Below are 21,280 nucleotides of genomic sequence, written 5' to 3'. Positions count from 1 at the left end.
TCCTGTATAAGAATAACAAGAATAAACAAGAAGCAACAAAGAAATAATTTTACTGTTTGTGGTAAGTTTATATTGAACAGCTGCAATAAGCTGAAGTTTTTAGACGTAAGAGCATATCGGAAAACACATTTCAGTCACTGTTTAAAGAGCAAGAGTTGTGCTGTAGCTAAATGTATTACCATTAGTGTCCACGATGACTTTGAAAACAGAATGCACTGGAAATGTACGTACATGAAAATTATACAGAGTATAAAACCATACAGAATTATTATCTCTGTAAAATTGTTTTATTTTTAGGCCATCTTTTCTTTTACAGTGAAAGTCTAGAGTTATGCATCTGATCAATATACTTTAAAGTTAAATTAAATGAAAAGTGACTGGTATCGGACTATTATGTACACTTGTGGCCTTTTAAAAAAAACATCTGTGGTAAGCCAATATATTAGAGCAAAACATTTCTGGCACAACTTCACCTACTTCCAAGGTGGAGGGAGATAAAAGTTGTATCAGTTGTTCATCTTCCCTTAAGTGTTGCTGGAGTTCCTACATTGTGAAGCCGATATATTAGGCACAAATGTGATGCCACCTAAAGCATGATGCAGGTACTGCACTAAAAAGCCACACACTGTTAAGGTACCATATTTGATTTTACTTAAACACATGTACATCACATTTCAACAATAGAAATTACACAATTTAAAAAACATTACACCTATCCATACAAGAAACCATTTTATAAAAACCTCAAATCCAAAAGACACAAAAGGAGGAGAGAAAAATGTTCACAGTGACGTCAACAAGGCAAAAATCAAACCCGAGCAAAAACAGGACACACTGAAAGAAAGTCAGGAAACTATTTTTAAAGAGTACTTGGCTGAGGCATGATGGTATTAGCAAGTGGCATCCAAAAAAACAAAAAAAACAAAAAACCCACAAAAGAAAAAACATTTGGAAATTAAAGTGAGATCAAACTAAAGTAAGTGAAGCTGTCTACTTCATGTGCAATTTTATTTTTTAAAATTTGTCATAATTTATATTTAAAAGAACATCTTATTTTGGAGAGTTTATTTTTTGCCAATGAATTATTTCAGATTAAAGTTTTTTTTAATAAGACATAAAAAAAACGAAACAAAAACACCACAATCAAAAGCCATAAATCTGAATATTAAATAAAATGGAGATCAATTTGGGATTCAAACTTTTAATTGAACATGTAAAATACAAAACAAAAAAATAAAAAACAAAACATTCAACCCAGAATTAAACAAAAATACAAAATGTTAGTCTGAAGTTTTAAGTCACTTACAAAAAACAGACATTCTCAACCCCCCCCCCCCCCCCCCCCAAATAAAGTTATCAGATAATAGAAATGAAAGAAAAAAGTGCTTTTTTTAGTGCTTTAGTTGATTCTTCTTTAAGCTTGATGGAAATCGAATGACAAACAAATACAAAAATGTAGCATTTGTAGTTCCCTGTGGGATTTTGTTTCGTGGCTCATTAATTGTAAAACAGAAAGCATAAACTGCTAAACTGGCATTAGCTTTAGCCATTTAGCTTCTGGCTAAGTCAAACAAAGCTTAAGAAAAAGACTAACTCTGTGGTTTACACTAAATTCCATGTGTCAAAGACTGCTCACATAACTGCTGAACATTGATACAGAATACAAACACTTTACACCAACATATTAACTGTAAGGCTTAGTTGCAATAGTACAATACAGAGTCATATGATGATACTGTTTACAAATCCCTGAAGACACCAATGTATAATAATGAGGTTTAAACACATTTGTTTGCCAGCGGTTTAATACACAGTCATGAAACCCTCCACCTAAGTTTGCATCGCAAGCTATAAAGACACTATTTAACAATAGTATCAGTTTCTCTTAACATTTGAAGATTTGAACTGTCAGCAAGAGACTTGATGGACCTTTTGCTGTTCTTTTATACAATTAGACAATATTGAGTCAGAATCAGAACAAGATTAAAAACTACTTTTTTAATTTTCTGTTTCCTCCCTTCATAATTTGCCTGCAGACAGACTAACATCAGTCAGTGTTTATAAGTCAGATTAATATGTTTGGTTGTGAGTAAAGGCCAAATTAAGTCTACCACTAAGATTAACTGTATAGTCATTAGAAAACAGTAAAATACATCCAGTCCAGTTTCTCAAGAGTGCACAGTGTCATTTTTTTTAAACATTGTGTTTTGTCTGATTAACAGTTCAAAGCCTGAAAATGTTCAGATTACATCGATAAAGACACAGAAAAGCAAGAAATTAATATATTGGGAAAGCTGCAGGCAGAGAATAACTGTTCTTATTAATTGACTAGCGAATTAAATTATTATTCAATTTTCTTTAGCACAAAAACAAAATGTAGTTAAGTTTCCAGTTTAATTTGCTGCTACTAAAGTAAACTAAAGCCTGCAATCGGTCATGTGACAAACCTGAACCAATAAACTGCAGGTAAAAGTAGCTGTGGGAGTAAAAGTAAGCTTTATAAAACTTCTTCTTCTACGGGCTTTTACTATGTGAACCAAAAACGTCCAGTAGATTTTTCACAATAAAAGCCTAAAAACTATGGGAGGGATTGAACCCTTTGAGCTATCAAGAGGCTTTTAATTTAATATCAAGTCTGCGCACGTGAAATGCTGAGATGTTTATCAGAGATGAAAAAACAGAGACGCAATTCTTGTAAATGTTTTTTTCAGTAAACTAACCCTTAGAGAGGATGTAAAGTGCTCTCATTTGTGGATGGTATTGTTAATTTGTTATCAGAAACAGTGATTAATAACAGACTGTCTGATTCTGACAAAAAAAAATCAGTGATTAGTTGGAATCAGCTGATTTAAAATCAATCACTAAAATACTATCACTGAATTACTTTCATGGGTGACTGATGGGGGAAGACCAGCAGCTCAAACTGAAGTCAGCAGCCATCTAAGAACCTTCAGGTGCTTGTGTTTAAGGCAGCCATCGCAAAGGTCTTACTATGTCTCAGGGTTGATAGCTGTAGCCTTAGTAATGATCTTCGTGTACTGAGTGTAGATGGCTTCAAATGCCTCATCTCTGTGCATCATTGCGCCGAAGACCATAGGCTGCAAGAGAACAGAGGAACATTAGAACCAGGCTCAACACAAAAAGAAAACAGAGCCACACTTGTTACACATCAGTGTAACAAATGCATACTGTATAGAAATCTGTTAAAGTATTTAGAGTACATCACTTCTCATACTTATTAGTGGTACTTTTACTTGTCAGAGTGTATTCTTACATCTGTGAAATGCTTCTTCTAAATGAGTAAAAACAATTTTAGTTTCTTTGCTATTCTGAACTGAGCTCTTACTTTTTGGGTGGATGGTGTCGCAATGGAGATCCCCATCCCAGACCCAGGCAGCACTGACAAAACTTTGTACTGTGAGAAACAACAGAGCAGATCAGAGCAAATTCAGACCAATGCAAGGGAAACACATGTGCAAGAAGAGCAGACACGTTAGAAAGGTTTTAAATATCTGATGTTAGAAAGTAAAAGACTGTTTCCTGAATAAATGAAAACAAAAGCAGCTTCAGTACCTGCAGCACTTTTTGTTTCAGGTTTGTACTCCATTAAGACTTTTCTAAGAACTAACACTGCAGTGTAGTGAAATGACATGTCTGCTTTCTTTTTTTTTTAATTAATTAATTAACAATTTAATCTAATCAAAGACACTCAAATGTTTACACAGGCTAGTTACAGTGGCTTCAAAAACACAAGCTAATCAGGAAATGACATCACAAAGTAATCTAACTGAATATTATAAACCTGGGAAGCATCAACAATATTTCTAAAGTGAACACTTACCTTCTGGATGTCAGTAATGTCGAGCAGTTTGATGACTTTGTTCCTCTTTGAGGACCCGGACCTGGAGCTGGAGCTCTCGAAACACAGGTAACTGTAAAGACAGCAGAGACTCTGTTACCTCCCGCTCCTACAACGCTCTGCAATGGTGATTATAAGAGATTATAAGCACTCAGAACATTTATGGCACCCATCCACCGAGGATCAGCAACACACCCTAATGGAAACTTGCATACCCGATAAGCCAAACATAAGAATAGCCCAGCTCTTTCATCAGACACCCTGGCAGTTTATTTTCTTCTCAGAAGTCTGAAGTAACTACTGTTCATTATTTATGGTCTTTATTATCCTGCATCTCTCACACCAAACCGTAGTTGTTCGGGGAGAGACCCTTCAGTGTTGGTACTCCTACACTCTGAAGCCCTTTCCCCTGAGATCATTTTCAAACAGAAGTTTACTTGTCACCTATTTACCGAAGCCTTTGGCTAATAATCTTTTTAACCTTTAACTTTTCAGGTAAAGCAACCTTAGGCTTTCAAACTTTATGTATAAATGTAAAAGTGTCATATGAAATACTTTAGTAAACGCAAGTTTACTGTTTGAATGTTCATACAAAGACAGAACCAAAAATGCTGCAGAGGCTGCGCGATGTCAGAAAACAAATGCGGGACAAATAAATGACGTACTCAACATGTTATCGCTCGCTCTGCTTATTACTACAGGTGCCAAACTTATAGGAGGAAACATTCTGTGTGATGAACAGATGTGACACAGTGTCTCTCTGCTCATTCTGTCAGATGACTTACTTCTCGGTGACATAAAGCACTCCGTTGCGGATGTAGTCTGTTGGTGTCTTCCTGTCTCTGTTGATGAGGCAGCAGCGCCAGCCAGTCTCACACACTGAAACAATCATTACAATTAAAATATTACTGGTAAGAAAACAGTCGACATCTAAAGTCCTTTCTATTAAACTGCATTAGCAAATAGATAATTCAGTTTTAGATTCTTTTATGCATCTGTAAAACAATTTTTTGTCCTTTTCAAGTAGAGTGTACATAAACGTCAAATTTATCTGTTTAAATTTACAATAAAATAATAATATGTGCAAAAAATGAAGGGTGTGAATCCTTTCTGAATCTACTGCATATTATAAGACCCACAAAGAATGATGGGCCAACACTTCAGACTGAGTTGGAAGGATTCATCTATTAATTCATTTTCTCCTGTAGTTCCTTTCTCACCTGTCAGAGGGCGCTCACTCTCTGGCAGGTTAAACACCTCATGAAAAGCTCCTCTCTTGGTGCTGTAGTATCGCCCTCCATCCTCATCCCGACTGACACCCACAGGAGCTGCTGCGGTGAGGCTGCCTCGGCCCCCAGCAGCTATCACCTGAGCAGGTAGACAGAAGCAGGTACACAATTTGCTAATCACTACAAGTAGCAGTGTCTGAAGCATCCCCGCAGTCAGATGTATAATCCAGTGCAAAATCATTCCTTACTTTACATTTTTCTTCTAGTAAGACAGACTTTCTTGTAGCTTTTAAATTGGTCTTGAGCAACAGTTCTTTTCAGATTTTTCTTTGGACACTGCCTGCTTTTTACTCAGTCTCAGAGCAGTCCTGGTACACGATCTTTTTCACTGGAATGTGTTTCAGCTCACCTGATGCGGTCCTCCAATACTGCTACAAATTTTTTATAAGGATACTTCAGTTCAGCCTGGAGGTAAAACGAGCACGTTTCCACTCAAAAACAGAAAATTGAAGGCTCTGAATTGAATCTGAATGAAAATTCTGCCAAATCGAAGAACTTAACCATAAATTGTCCAGTTAGATATTAGCTTCTCGCAGAGGTATCAGTATCTTTGACATGCAAGCATAAATATCTAATCTGCTGTTCTTTACAGCAGGAAACCTTCCACTGACCTTTACTGTAATCATCACACAGGACCAGAGCTTTTAAATGTTTTAAGCTGCTGCATCACCCATACTCCCCCCAAAAATGTACTCAGGTATGCTGGAAGGTAGGCTGAAACTCAGTGTACGTGCAGCTCAAGACATTAGTTGGGAACAAACATTAACTGTGTCTGTTAACACTGGGTAGGATACATCCGTCAGCAACATTAAAAACCCCTGTCTAACATTTTTAGGATCTAGTTAAAAAACCCCAGCTGTGATAAGTTGGAGCATGAGATGCTGCCAGAGGATTTGGTCGTGTCAGAAGCGTAAGCAGAGCGCCCATGGGAAGGTCACAACTCAGCTGAACAGCACATTTTAACCTCTTAACATCTACCAGGTCATCCACAGCCTGTCTGGGGTTAAATTTTGGGGGGTGGAATATTTACCTAATTTGTTTTGCCAAGTAGAAATGCTCTAACAGAGGATCTATAACAGTTTAAATACTCTGGATTTGAAATGTAACATCTTCAACTTTCTTTAGCACGTGGCTTAAATACTCCAAAATGCTAACCCTCCCCCAGTGAGCTTTGCTGGTGACTTGGTGTTTGTTAAGCAGTTAACAAGATGATCAATCATTATTTCACCTGCCACTGCTTTTAATATTGAGGCTGGTTGACATACATTGTTTTCTGATTTAGGTTTAAATCTAATCTCTCATTTTATGGGATGTAGTAACTATTTTACACTTAGAAAAAGAAGACAACAAAACTTTATTCATTCTTACCTGAACTTTGGCATTAGATCTTACTTGGAGGTAAATCACAACATTTGTGCCAGATCTACATTTGTTAAAAGGGTGAAGCTAAAGGAAAGGTCACAGGGTCATCTGAATATAAAGTGGGAAAATCTGACTAGTACGCCAGGTGTAGTGTTACGATTCGGGACGTCCCACCCTAAGAGGATTTTAACCAGATAGACCAACACTTCAGCAGCTGATTGGTTACAGCCAGTGATGTCAGTCAAAATATCTGATCACAACTCTCACCACAGCACACACTATGGGCCTCTACACTGTGATTGTAAATATAACACACACACACACACACACACACACACACACACTCAGCGCACAATCCTACCTGTTCAGATTCAGACAGCTGGGAGAGAAAAATACAACCAGACCAGTAAGAACCAGTAACAAGCTGATCCAGTCTGTGCTGGTTTTTCCAGCCTATGATCTCACTACTGCAGGGTTTGTTCCTTTACGTCATGTAACTGACACAGACTAACATCAGCCCGGTGCTGAGGTCTCTGAGCTCCGTGTGTAGATGTATGCAGGAGTTTGGACTCACTCGTCGGCCCAGCATAGTGTTGCTGCGCTCTTTCAGCTGCAGGTCGGTGGGTAAATTTGTCCAGATGATGTAGGGGGTGTCATAGCGCTGCCTCAGCTTGGGACAACTCTTAAAGATGAAGTCAATGATGAAGAACTTGATACCTGCGTATACACCTGAGGATTAAAGAGTAAAAATCTTTTATAGTGCATATACTGGACAAAAAAAAGTTGAATATGAAGCTGCTAAGCAAGATGCAAAGAGGAAGAAGAAGAAGATTCATGGATGTATTGAAGGAGGAAATGCAGAATGGTGCTGTGGCTAAAAAGGATGCTAGAGACAGGAGAGGACAGAGGCACACAATCTGCTGTGATGACCCCTAAAGGGACTCACCACAGCCATCCCACCCATCCCCAGCAGAAACGTTCATTTCCATCAAAACTATAAGGTTCCTTCAAAATGAGCATTCATCTACATTGTTGGACTTAATAGACACTTGTTTGAAATCTTTATCACAGGTCTGCATGCCTTTTTAACAGGCAGTAATCAAGAAGATTCACAGGAACATCTGGCCTGTTATATATAGCTGTTTTCACAAGTGTACTGGATTCCTCACCTTTTATAGTGCACATGTGAACACAGATATCTGATGCACCCTTACACCCTTTGTGTGATGTTGGATTGTGCTGATGTGTGAATAGCACAGCTAATATTTCAGTGTATTCTCTGCTAGTGAGTGGGCACCATATGTGTTGCCTACTGCACACCATCTCCTAACCACACTCAGTGTTTCCAATTGTGTCATGATCTTTGAAGGGGACTATTTGCTGTTGTAATTATATATCGTTAGATTATGAAAGTTCTGAACTTTCAAATAATGTCACCTTGTCCCCAAGGAGCTCATCAAAAAGCAATCAAAAAAGCTTAATATTAGCTGCAGCCCTATATTCAGTGAATTTATGAAGGTATGACTGGAGCCAAACTTTGGACATAACATTAATGTTCAGCGCTCACATAGCTGTCGTGTTTTTAGACATGTGCATAGACAGAATATCTTTTCTCATCCATTCCTTTAGTGGATGATATATATTCTTTCATTCTGATATTTACTGAGAACAAGTGATTTAAATTTCAATAAGGGGGGAAATCGAGTGAGAGAAGGTGATCAACTTTTTACTTATTTATTTTACCTATGATGAATCCCAGCAGTTTGTACGGGAGCAGGCATGAGGAGATGAAGGCCAACCACAGACCAACGTACAGCTTTTGAGTCAGCTCCGGCTGAACCCACATGAACAGACTGCACACACACACACACACACACACACACACACACACACACACACACACACACACACACACACACACACACACACACACACACACACACATTATAAAGAAGCATTGTAAATGGAACACCGGTTCTTTCTGAGCTGAAACATGAAACTGTGTGTAGAAAAGCTTACTTCTTTATTTTCTCCAGGATGTTGGCCATCCTTCCAAACAGATTCTGTAAGGACATAACAATAATAATTAAATATGTCAAAAAGAACCACTTGTGACCTTAGACCTCTCACTGTCCATCACATTTCACCTGAGCTTTCTGAGCGACATCCAGGACCAGCTGGAACTTCTCAGACACAGTCAGGTCTTCCTTAGGAGGCTCCTGAAAAAACAAAATGAGAATCCCGAATATCTGTTTTAAAGAACTTAACAGTTTCCATTTGGGACATCAGGACAGTTTTATGCGAGTCATTTCATAATAAAATATTTAGTAATGAATATGAGGAGGCCAGAATAAAGAGAGATTTCTCACCACTGGCTCTGAAACTTCAGGTACAATGCTCCACTGGATCCTCCAGCCTCTAAGAGCAGGAATCATGAGAAAATATGAGCTATATAATAAATATAATGAACTTCATTGCCTTGTATGCCCTTAAATGTGTCTTGATACATTTAAGGGTCCCTCATCGGACCACTGTAATCAGATATTCAACAAAATTCTGCAGTAAACTTTTGCTCATATTGAACAGCTCTGATCCAGTCATCTGATCATCAAGCGACTGGCACTTTAACGATTTCAGATTCTTACAATGGTCAGTCTGTTGACTTTAAGAGCCAACTGTTCACTTAACACATAATTCATGACCCTGACATATGAATACACTGATAAGATAAGAAAAAAAAAGTATGTAAAAAGATGCTAACTACTGAATTTGCACTAGATTTGCCACGGCACGAATACATGCGTCTTAAATTGGAGAATCTACTGAAGCCATTTTTTTAGTAACTCTAAAAGTAAATAACATATTTGTCCAACAAGTTAAAAAAACAAAAACACCACAGACAAGGGAACAAGTATTCCTGATAAACCTTACCTACACTGACTTGGTACTGAACCTTGACCTGGTTTAAAACTGTTGCCTTTTCTCTGGTTCTGATAAAAGCGGTGTGACTAACTTAGAGAGAGCAAAGGTTACACTAACTTGGCAATGAGGTAATTCAAGGACAGGCGGAGAATGGCGAGGAACAGGAACATGGGGATGACCCATCCATTCCACGCCACATACATGTAGACCTGTGGAGATCACATAAGTGTAAACACATTTAGTTTTGAATCAGTCTGTCTACTTGTGTTATATCTATTGTGACTGGTGGATCCAATCCATGTTTAAAAGAATTGACTGTTGACCACCTGAACTCTGTGTGTGTGTGTGTGTGTGTGTGTGTGTGTGTGTGTGTGTGTGTGTGTGTGTGTGTGTGTGTGTGTGTGTGTGTGTGTGTGTGTGTGTGTGTGTGTGAACTCACAATGAAGGCAATGGCTGATGTATAGATGGAGTACCAGCTGGATAAGGCAGAAAGGTTCCTCATGAAATTGGTAACGGGTCTAAATCCTCGTTCTGGAAAGTAGACAAACTGACATCAGCTGACTTAATCATGACAAAGAAAACATCAGCTCTATAAATGCATAAACTTATTTGAATGTTTATGCATTTGGCTTGGGTTTAGTATATCTGATGTCCAGGAGATGTGAATGGGATGCGTGGCTAACAAGGAGATGCAGTCTGTCTCAAACCCAAACTCATTAATGACTATCACATACTAAATGTCCCCTTCTGTTTCCTTATTTGCTCTGTGGAGCACATTTTGAGAATTCCCTTGAATTTAAACGTTTTAACTTCTTACATAGTTATGAAATAACAACAGGGTATATCTATGCAAATGTTCCATTATCCTCGAGCTACTGAAAATGAAATGACTCTAACAATGACTACACTGCTGCCTAATCAGTTAATGCAATAGTTTTAACCCCTTGAATCTAATCTCTTCAGTTAAATTTTTATATTTAACGTAATGATGTTCTGTGGGACGTACAATATTGTCTACTTATTGCATATGATCTAATGAACTATTTTACCGTATCCCACAACGATCTATTCTTGGCCCTTCACTGTTTCACTTGCTCATGCTTCTGTTTATAGCAAATACATGACCTGTTACTGTAGTACTATTGCACACTATACCCAGCAGTGCAGCTCACTGTCTTCAAACAATGTTGCATATTACATTTGGTAAAAAAAAAACAAGCAAACTTACTGAGCCGTCTCATGTTTTCAGTCAACCTGTGATTATAAAAAAGATAACACGATAAAGAACACAGTGAAAACCCATGTGGCTATAATAACTCCACAGCAGACCTGATCCGATTTTCATACTTTTCAGTAGCTTTATTGTTACGGTTGCAGTTTTACAATTACAAATATAAAATGCTTCAGATGTGTTTGCATGGCTGGAAAAACTGTGTGGATTAGGTGATAAGTTCTTGAAAAGCTCAGCACTGCAGTGTGTGTGTGTGTGTGTGTCTGTGTGAGTGTTTAAAGATGTAATTTTTTAAGTTAATATATAATAAAAATGTCAGTTCAAACAATGTCAGTTTTCAGTTTTCTACCGTTACAGTTCTGCTAACACACAGAAGTCTGTCACAGACAGTTTCAGAATGTTTTCTGACCTTTTGGCACTCAGTGGTTCCTCCGTCTCCACTGTCGTCTCCTCTGGTTGGAAGCGGAAGTCTTCGATATAAACACCAAATCGATCATAAAGCCATTTCAATAAGGTGTCAACCAGAGTCTCCTTCTGTTTGTCTGAGGGGGGAAACAAGGCAATTGTGATAATAATTAAAGGACCATTCAATTAATTCTGTTTCTTTTCACGTCAAACAAAGGTGAAAAGATGGAACATCTGCAAAAAGTGAAAGAGCATAGATCAGCCATACCACTGCCAGCAGCTGAAGGAGCAGACGGAGCTTTAGGTGTCTGAGATGGTGAGTCTTCAAGTCTGCAAGAGGTAGAAACTGTGTCGTGTCAGTCCAGCATAAAGCATAGGAGCAAGCCGCTTTGAGTCCAGCTCAGCAAATTGAATTAGTCTCAAATTTTACATACTTTATAAATAGAAATATGTTTCAAATAATGATTTTTGGTACATGAGCCGAAAGCTCAGGGTTCAGACCGTTTTCTTCTTCTACATGTGGGTTTGTATTGTACCAAAAAGACCAGACCTATCTGACATGTTCATCACAGCTCTGGCTGTGAGGACAGCAGCCCCACCCAAGTGATGTTTAAACACTGACATCCAATCAGGGGAAAATGTCTTAAAAGTTGGTTTTAAATGGGAAATATTACAATGGCTTGTTTTAGACAGAAGAAGACGTGAGGGACGCAGTGCAAGATAAAAACTGATTATGAAACACTAAAATCACCTTTAGTGGACTCAAAGTGCATATACGGGCTCCCTTTATATATGAAAATCTGAAAATATATATATACAACTAGCCTGGATCTCAGGGCATCGTTGATTTTCTGTTCCAGCTCGATGCGTCTGCAGCGCTCCTTTTCTAACTCCTGTTTCAGCGAATCCACATTGGACTCCTCTTTAAGTTTTCTCAGCTCCTCCTCTGAAACAGACAAACACTGGAAGTTAAAAGTGCTAAACTTATAATAGTGAAACTGGAGCATGACAACGTAGGTGACAAACTTTATTTTATTCCTATTAATACGATTAGTATTTTTTGAGGATGCGGGCACAAATGGCTTATTCACCAAAATCTCTCTGCATGCGTGTCAAATGCGGTCAGCAGGGTTATTAATAGCTCTGTGTGTGTGTTACATAAAAGGCCAAATATTGACTGATTACAGAGCGCTATCGGGACTGTACTGGGGGATGTTTGACGCTTACAATGAACTGACAACTGAAGCTGTGATGTCGACTCATCAGTTTCTACAAAGCTTATGGATGAAAGACTTGAATGACACTTGTTTGAATGCGATTCTGACAAAATAATTTTAACTGATTTGAGTGAGAAGAAAGAGACCTGACAAAAAACCTGGCACCTGGTCTGCTTCGTCTACGTAAATCTGACCTTGCTGAGCTAAAGTTCATTGGTTATCTTTCAAAATAAAACTTGACATATGAAGATAAAATTCACGGAATACTCACGCAAATAGTGCTTCTCCAACAAGGCAATTTCTAAGTGACCTTTAACCTCATTTAAATCTGTCCTGTCATCCAGAGCTGCAGAAAAAGATCCTGGACCAGCCTTAGAAAGAGCAGAAGAAAACATAATAAGCAACATAACATTAAAAAAAGTAAAAATACTGATTTTCTCTGTGTGCTTCTGCACCTGAGCATCACCCTGCGGCTCCACCTCTGCCTCCCTCACCTCCTCTGTCTCTCTGACAGAGGCGCGAGGTTTAATCACAATCTCCTCGCTGCATTCTGTGTCGGATGTGTTGGGCGACTCAGCCAGATCCAGGAACTCATCCCGCCGTCCCCTGAACCGGATCCTGTCCAAACGCTTCAACATGGTGGGCACCACAGAGTCGAGTGTTTACCTGAACATGACTAGCCCCCCAGCTGCAAAGACTAGAACAAAAAAGAACCAATTTGCAAATGCTGCACCACTTATCTGTGGATTTTTTACTGGTCCACAGTGGCAAAAGAGAGAACTGAGTATGAAAGTGAAGCTACCAGTCAATCTACATCCCCACCCTCACCTATGGTCACAATTGGAAAACAAGCTTCCTTCCCAGGATGTCTGGGCTCCCCGTTAGATATAAGGTGAGGAGTTTGATCATTCAGGGCTCAGAGTAGAGCCACTACTTTTCCACGTCAAAAGGAACAGGTTGATATGGTGTGGATATCTGAATAGGATTCCTATTCAGATAGCCGATGTCTGTGGGTTTGTGAGGTGCTTCACAAATCCAGGAGACATGGGCCTCTTGATAATAATAGCAACTTCATTTACATAGTACTTTTCAAACAGTTACAAAGTGCTTCACATGTTACAACATACAGACATATAAGCGCATAATCAGCCATACCAACCAGACAGCGGTCAGAGTTATATCTTTCACACAGGCCTCTGGACAGCAAAAGCTACAGCCACCACACACTGCCACGCGATAAACCATTGAGATGCCAACAACGGGCACCGTAGGTAGACGCGGCCTTGAAAAGGTGGAAGATGATGGGCAGCTCTGAGGCATGACTGCATGTGAGCGCCAAAATGCAGCTTTGGGGGCAGTAGTAGCAGCAGCAGCAGCAGTAACTGGCAGAGTTAAACGCAGATGCCCGGCTTCTGGACGAGGGAGATGACTTAGGGTCTGTGCTCAAGCCAGGCAGCCAGGAGGAGTGGTGGCGAGGAAGCCCAGGTGGGGACACACCTGTGACAGCCAGTCAGTGAAAGAGCAGCATCCCCATTGGGCAGCAATCCCATCTGCTGAGTCCAAACAGTCCCCAGTGTCGCCGGTCTGAGGGACATCTCCGGTAGCTGGGAGGCAGAAGCATTATCCCACTCTGGACCAGATGGCCACTCAGGCCGTCCCGCACTTGAAAGCATGGTGCATCCACATTTTCCAGTGTGTAAAATTTGTTCACCAGTTGAATAGCCTCTGGGTATAGATGGAATGGGTGTCACCAGATACCCTTGTTACCCTTTACTAAAACCCATGGCTCTGAGTTGCAGGACATAGAGCAAACTTGGGATTTTGGCATCGTCCTGAGGATAAGCCACATCTCATCAGCCAGAGCCAGGAGATCTGCTGAGATGGCTGGCTCTTCTCCAGAGTTGGCCGAACTGGACCAGGGGTGTGTGTCAACACAATGAGCTGCTGGGACCGAGCACTGCAGAGTAGCTGCCAATTTCCCACTGCAGAAGACGTGTAGGGAAACCAGGTGCTTTCCTTGAAAACTCCATGATAAGCTCCTCCCTCTACCTAAGAGCCTATTTCAGTCGCTGGATAGCCTCTTGTAACCGTGAGCATGCCGGTAGGCAATGACAGACAGCCATGGCTTGAGGGCAGCAAACAGCTGACAGACAGGCTAAAAACAAGGCTACCCAGGCTAGGCTTGGTAGCAGACGAACCAAGTCAGGAGGCTTCAGGGTGTGTTGGTTAGCAGCGGTTGTACCATTAGAGTTGAAAAGGGTGTCAAGCAGGAATTACAAATTTCAAAAACCACTTAAGATTTAGTAAATCGAGAAAAACCTTAGAAGTCGCCAAGATACACCGAGAGTGGTTTGAAAGACGGTGGTCCGGAAGTGACATCAATTGATGGATGGATGGAGACAGCTGTTTATCACCATTTGTCACCATAATCAGTGATTTAGCAAAGCAGAGCCTTCCCTCCATGACAGCAGTACTGCAGTGCACGAGCATTTAAAATGCCATTTAAAACCAGCTGTGATGTCGACTCTGAATGGGTCATGTTTGTACAGTAATGTTTATGTTAGCCTTCCTGTGATTAATAACAGGTTTTTATAATTCTGTTTTGTTCTTTTTTACTAGCATTAAGCAAAGGTGTTTGTCCCGAAAAGAGGCTTGTGCACCTCTCAAACTGCTGAAGTCATGACAACGAGCGAAGTACTGCAGCTTAGAACAGGAGGTTTATAATGGAGTGGATTTATATAGCACTTTTCAAGGCACCCAAAGTGCTTTACAATGCCACTATTCATTCACTCTCACATTCACACACTGGTGGAGGCAAGCTACGGTTGTAGCCACAGCTGCCCTGGGGCAGACTGACAGAAGCGAGGCCAACACCAGTAGGCAAGTAGGGTAAAGTATCCTGCCCAGGGACACAACGACCAGGACAGAGAGCCCAGGGATTGAACCAGCGACCTTCCGGTTACAGATGCGATTCCCAACCCCCTGAGCCACGGTCGCCCACAGGAAGCAGAGATAAGGGCTAGTCGTTGACTAATAGACTAATCGAAGAAAATTAGCAGATTAGACGACTACTAAAGTAATCATTAGTTGCAGCCTATTTATAATTAGGAACAGCAGTTTTTGGTATCCAGGAGGTTTACAATATTCAACATATCTGTTTCAGCATGCTCACACTTGTTGAATCAAACAACATCAAAGTGGATTGTTTAATTTAAAAATAATAAATAATAGAAAATCACATTTGTATTTATTTTTTAAATCTAAACAGCAAAGAACTCTTTAGTCATGTCTGGCATGGAAAACCCAAGTAACTCTAAACTCACAGCAGGGCTGCAAATTAAATTAAACCAAGTACAACGAAACATAGAGACACACATTTGACACACACTGAACATGTTCGCTTCCGCTCTACTATTAACTCTGATAACTGACCTGTGTGTGAAGCTCCTACAGCACTTAAGTCATCACAGTCTACTGCATGTTTATAAAGGGAGAGTCCACTTCATGCTACTGACATGAAGTCACAAAGTTAAATGTTTGTTTTGGGAGGAGGAGGAACTGTTTCATCATCTGCTCTTTAAAAACAGAACTGGCTGCAGATTTTGTGCCATCTCTTGTAAAACTTGGACTCTTGGTTTATGCTCACCACCAGCTCAGTCAGATTAAAAACTGGGATTTAATTCCATGTGACTCATATTAATTATACAAATGTACACCAACATTATGACCAACCGACTCAGTATTCTAACGTTGTGTCTGGACAGTGTAAGAACCGTACTGATCCAGAACTCAGCTTTTAATCAGCCCATCATTTTCTTGATTAATCATTTAACTTCTATACCTATTACACGTCATAAAACACATCATTTAAACATGAAGACTTCAAGTTTACTACCGGTACCTACTAATTGATAAACCGACTAATCATTTTGCCTGGCTCAACACTGACTGTCTTATCTAAGCCATAGACATGTTTCTGTAAATGTTTAAGCCGCTAATTATGATCTGGGTCCATTTGTTACTTTTGAAGCCAAAGAAGATTGTCGATATGCTTTTAAAGAGAAATCAAATTTGATATTTACCTGTAGTGAAAATATGTGTCCATCAAAATATGTCTGCTATGCAGGAAGAAAACACAATTAACTGGGACTTTGTTGTTTCTATAAGAAGGAAGCCCAAGAACATCCATCCATCCAACCTCTTCCACTTTTTAATTAATATAAAAAGGGAAGACTGGAGCTTATTCCAGCTGTTCCAGGGCAACCGCACAGAGACAGACATCTGCACACTGACATTCACAATCTAGACTCCCGATTTCACTTCACATGCATGTCTTTGGAGAGTGGGAGGAAGGCAGAGAGAAGCCACCCTACCACAGAAAAACATGCAAGCTCCAAACAGAAAGTTGAGAGAGTAATCCTTCAGAGTTTTTCTACTCTGAGCACTAACTGCACTCTCTTCACACACATATTCATATAAGCACTTTTATCGATATCTAAGCACTCTGACTAACATTAACACACAAGGATGCACTGGGGGTAACTCGGGGTTCAGTATCTTGCCAAGGATTGAACATGCAGACTGGAAGAGCCAGGAAGTGAACCACCAACTTTCCAGTTGGTAGACAATGCACTATATTTTTCATGTTTGTTATTTATTCCTGCTGTCTTACTATTCATATATTATTCCTGGCCAGTTGGTGTGGAGCACCCACAATTTCACTGCACATATAGAACGACAATAAAGGGCTATTCTTTGCTATTTTCCACTGAGTGATGTGATTGGTAAAAGCTATTAAATAATCCAGTGAACCAAAGACATAAGAAAATGTGGTCCTAAGTCTGACTGGTTGTAAATCACTGCTTGAAAATCTCAATGTAGCCAAAATCAAACTAAAATTTACTCCGTTTTTGAAGTGGTAAGGTACAAACACACATCAGCCTCTTTTCCATTTCAGGGTCCCAGAGCAGCTGGAGTATATCATTGCTGTCAGAGGATCAGAGGCACCCTGGACAAGTCACTAATGGGCCAACAAAGTATCAGCCATCCACATTCAGAATGTTCCAATCAGAATCTCCAGTTTTCCTAACATGCCTTTCTTTGGACTGTGTGAGGAACTCAAGCAGACATCAAGGAAGTATCAGCAACAGAAGAATAATCTAGGCTTTACTGTGAGGCAACAGTGGTAACCACCACACCACTCTGCCACCAAGGAGTAACACAGTTAAATCCCACACAGCTTTACTTCAGCTGATTTTTTCTCTTTTAAAATGCAAACATCTAATAAAAAGTTTTAAACTTAATAACAACAATTTTAAAGCATATTATTCTACATGTAATATTAAAATATAATATAATAATATTCTAAATCACCTGCAATAATGCCAAAGCTCAGCCCATGATGTGAAGCGCTACCCTCACAGAAATCTAAACTGAAACCAGAACCTCCTGTGTGTGATCACAACACACGAACGTCCTCAGCAGAAGTTACAGCCCTGCTCTAAACTACAGCAATGGCTGAAGGTGTGTTCAGCCTGAAGATCACCGAGCAGTCCGACTGGTCTGCCTGCTTCTGTTGGTTACTGTCTGAACAGGCAGTACTGACTGCATAATAACTGACAGACAAAGGCACTGACTGCTGTCTGGGAGCCTCTAATTATTACCGCACAGATTAGCACCTAACAGAAAGCAGGAGCAGAAACAGACTTTTTCTGACCTTTTGTAGGTAACACAGAGATAAATTTAACACCTTTAATGCTATCCAAAAGATGAGATTATAAAGGAAATCTGTTTGGAGTGATAAAGCCTAGATTTATTTATTATGACATCACATTTTTCAGTACTTCTAATCAACGTGACCTTACCTGGATAAGCAGTAGAAAAATTAATGGATCAACCCATAATTCCTATTCACTTCAACCTAGTGTTTCCCATGGATGTGGTTATTTTGTCTCTGGGGGACACTTTGCTAACTATGTACTCTGCACCTTCTTTATAGATTTTCACAGGAAAAAGTAAAGGTGTGACCAGAAGATTTCATGTGCTCATAATAGGCATGAAAGTCATGTAATTCGTGGCTTTTGATGATTTCTTTGAAATGTCCTTTTTGCGTAATGGAATGATAATGCAGCATTCATCTTTAATTACTTTAAACAAAATTAGGTGCACAAATTTACATTTATTTTGGAGCTTCTGTAATCTACACAGGATCAAAAGTATGCATGAAGGCTCAAGTAGACAGCTACTCTTTTGGAAGTCAACAGAAAATACAATGAGCCCTCTTTATGTGTTATTTTTATTATCTTATTGCCCCGTGACCCGGGAAAGGATAAGCAGAAGCAAATGGATGGATGGATGATATTTCATTATCTTATATATTAGATTATTTTGTTGAAATGTAACAGTAATGTAAAATGAATTCATTATTATTTTTGAATTCTGCCAACAGAGATATAATCAAATCCTGAGAAAATGATTTCCTTCCTAATCTTCCTGTTAAATTCATCTCATGCAGCACTTACAGTGTAAGTATTGTTTGTTAATAACCACCATCCAACTCTGTAAAAGAAATCTACTTCCAGCTTCCCCTAATGTGAATTGATTTCTTTAATGTGCTTATCGGCACCAAGTCTTATGTTCAGCGATAACAATGCAAACTTTTTTTAAGCTCCTGATGGAAAAGGATTTCCCCATTACCATGCAAATAGATTACATATTATCTTGTTAATAATATTTTACACATATATCGAAATGTATAGAAATGTTTTGATGATGAAAACAAATCGGGAATTTATTTTTCCATTATCCTACATTATATCCACTCACTTGTGGCCTGAGATTAAAGTTAAAGGGTATGAATCATGGAATCTAAATGAAGGCGTCGTGACACGGTGTAATCTAGTCCTCAGTTCATTCTGTGCTTCATAGGCAACTGAGTTGGCCATCATGTGCTAATCAACTGGACAGCGCACGATATTGTCTGGTTGTCGCAGATTGCTTGGATGGGTGGCGTTTTGTTTTGTCAAGCTTTTGAATTGTATGGCCCTCTATTAAACCCACTTCACTGTGGACAGTGACACTGGTGTTCCAGCAGTTTCCAGTACATGCCAGGCATGAGACCTGGTATTTCCGGGCTGATCCCTGAACATCCAAACCAATTTCCTGCATTCTGAGAGTAACAGACAGAACAGGCTGCCCTCCCAGAACTTTGCAAATAATCGATAGATTTTCAAAACCATGAGGAAGATTTTGACTCGTAGTAATGGTGATGAAGTCATATCTCGAAAAGTTAACTTGATCATTTTCAACTAATTTTCCTAATCAAAAATTTGATTTAAGAAAATAAGTATTTAACATCAAGTTTAGAGATTTCATTCATTTTTCAAATTATTTAGAGCATTTGATTAATTTCACTTTACTGATCATGAAGGTAAATATATTTTAGAGCCCATTAAAAAACAAAGGGTACAACAAACTACACAATACCTAACATGTAAATCGTTTTATTTTTGTAGAAGAATAAAATGTGCTCCTCCTCAGTCTGCAGCAGTTTGATCTGGCAAGTACTGTAAGTGCCCATTAACAGAGTCTTCTCCTCTTCTAAAATTGTGTGGTCCTTTCAGCCTGACTGAAGTCAACCTTAACAACATTCCCATCCCAACGCTCAAAGAGATCTTTGAACTGATGAAAGGAAACTCTCACGTGGAGTTTCCCAGTTTGGGGTCAAGAGCCAGACACACTCTCCACTTTTAAAATTAGTCTTAAAACTTGTTTTTTTTTTTGATAAAGCTTATAGTTAGAACTGGATCAGGTCACCCTCAACCATTCTTTAGTTCTCCTTCTAAAGGCCAAGCTTGCTGATAGAGCTCCATTTCTTTTCCACAAACTTTTTTTCACTCCCCTGGTGTTTATATACTACTGCTCTGTGTCATTAAATTGCATCTTCTGTCTACCATAGTGTGTTTCATCTCTCTTCTCCTTCTATTCATGCCACAGCTAGTCACAGCAGTTGGCTACTCCTCCCTGAGCCTGGTTCTGATAGAAATTTCTTCCTGTTAAAAGGGAGTTTCTTTACTACTATCGCCAAGAATAAGTTCAAGGGTTAAAAAGCTACAAATTACTTCTATCTAATAAAGTATTTTTTATATCATCATCAAGTTTCATTCCAGTCTTAAAATGACATTCTTATACCCTTTAAGACAAGTTTCAAGGAAAATTAAATAACTCCTTTACTACATTGAAGGGTCTAAGTAACAATCATGTAATTATTAATTGGACTGTTGATTATTTTCTCTGTTAATGATTTTTTATATCATATACAGGGATAAAAAAAACAAACAAACAGCCCCAAAGAGGTGCAGTCCAAAACCAAAACCAAATATTCATGTTACTATCTGTATAACAAAGGAATATGACAGATTTGCACATTAGAAAGTTTAAAACAAGTGCTTTGTGCAAATGACTACAACAATAATTTAATAAGAAAAAATAGCTGCCTGGTAGTTTAGTACCCATGTAGTATATTAAATTACTAACTCGCTGTCTAATTAAGTTTTTTAAGACTTCCCATTACCCTCCCACCTTAATGTGTGACAGCCAATTAGCTGCAGTCTACAGAAAGCGCACCGGTCGGTCCGCGGAGCACAGGTTGGGCACACCTGGACACTCCAGAGAAGATGTAAAGAGAATCCTAACAGTGAAGTGCGAAGAAAAGAAGCAAAGGGCGAAGAAGCGTCTCACCATGAGAGCAAAGATGAAGCAAACTTTCCCTTCTTTCTGTTTTTCCCGGCGATCCAAGCCCACTGGAAACCGGGTCAAACCCGCTCCTGAGCCGATGTAAATCGGACCAGAATCCACTGAGACACGCTCCACGCCTGTCTCTCTCCTCCGTCCTCACAATTAATCCAGATGTGGGGGCCTGTGAGGGTGTTTAACCGGACCGCGTTGCTCCATCGGACACAATAATCACTTCTGTGGGCGGGGTGAGCAAGCGGCA

The 21,280-nt window shown here is 39.4% G+C and overlaps 1 protein-coding gene across 1 annotated transcript; it reads right to left on the bottom strand.

Moving 5' to 3' along the window:
- Positions 1-628: 628 nt before the first annotated feature.
- LOC308386624 (GRAM domain-containing protein 4-like) lies at positions 629-21,251 on the bottom strand. Its single transcript, XM_080866297.1, has 19 exons — positions 21,025-21,251; positions 12,741-12,982; positions 12,557-12,656; positions 11,894-12,014; positions 11,337-11,398; positions 11,073-11,205; positions 10,661-10,686; positions 9,872-9,963; positions 9,550-9,641; positions 8,880-8,928; positions 8,658-8,729; positions 8,530-8,573; positions 8,254-8,363; positions 7,085-7,239; positions 5,080-5,227; positions 4,645-4,738; positions 3,842-3,932; positions 3,347-3,415; positions 629-3,098 (listed from the first exon to the last, which is right to left on the bottom strand). The coding sequence occupies exons 2-19, from the start codon at positions 12,921-12,923 to the stop codon at positions 2,991-2,993; spliced, it is 1,749 nt and encodes a 582-aa protein (XP_080722423.1). The 5' UTR covers positions 12,924-12,982; positions 21,025-21,251; the 3' UTR covers positions 629-2,990.
- Between the last annotated feature and the right edge of the window lie 29 nt (positions 21,252-21,280).

Source organism: Rhamphochromis sp. 'chilingali' (assembly GCF_963969265.1).
Source record: "Rhamphochromis sp. 'chilingali' genome assembly, chromosome: 2".
NCBI lineage: Eukaryota > Metazoa > Chordata > Actinopteri > Cichliformes > Cichlidae > Rhamphochromis > Rhamphochromis sp. 'chilingali'.
The sequence above is the reverse complement of the archived record's forward strand: the minus strand, read 5'-3'. Positions and strand labels throughout refer to the sequence as shown.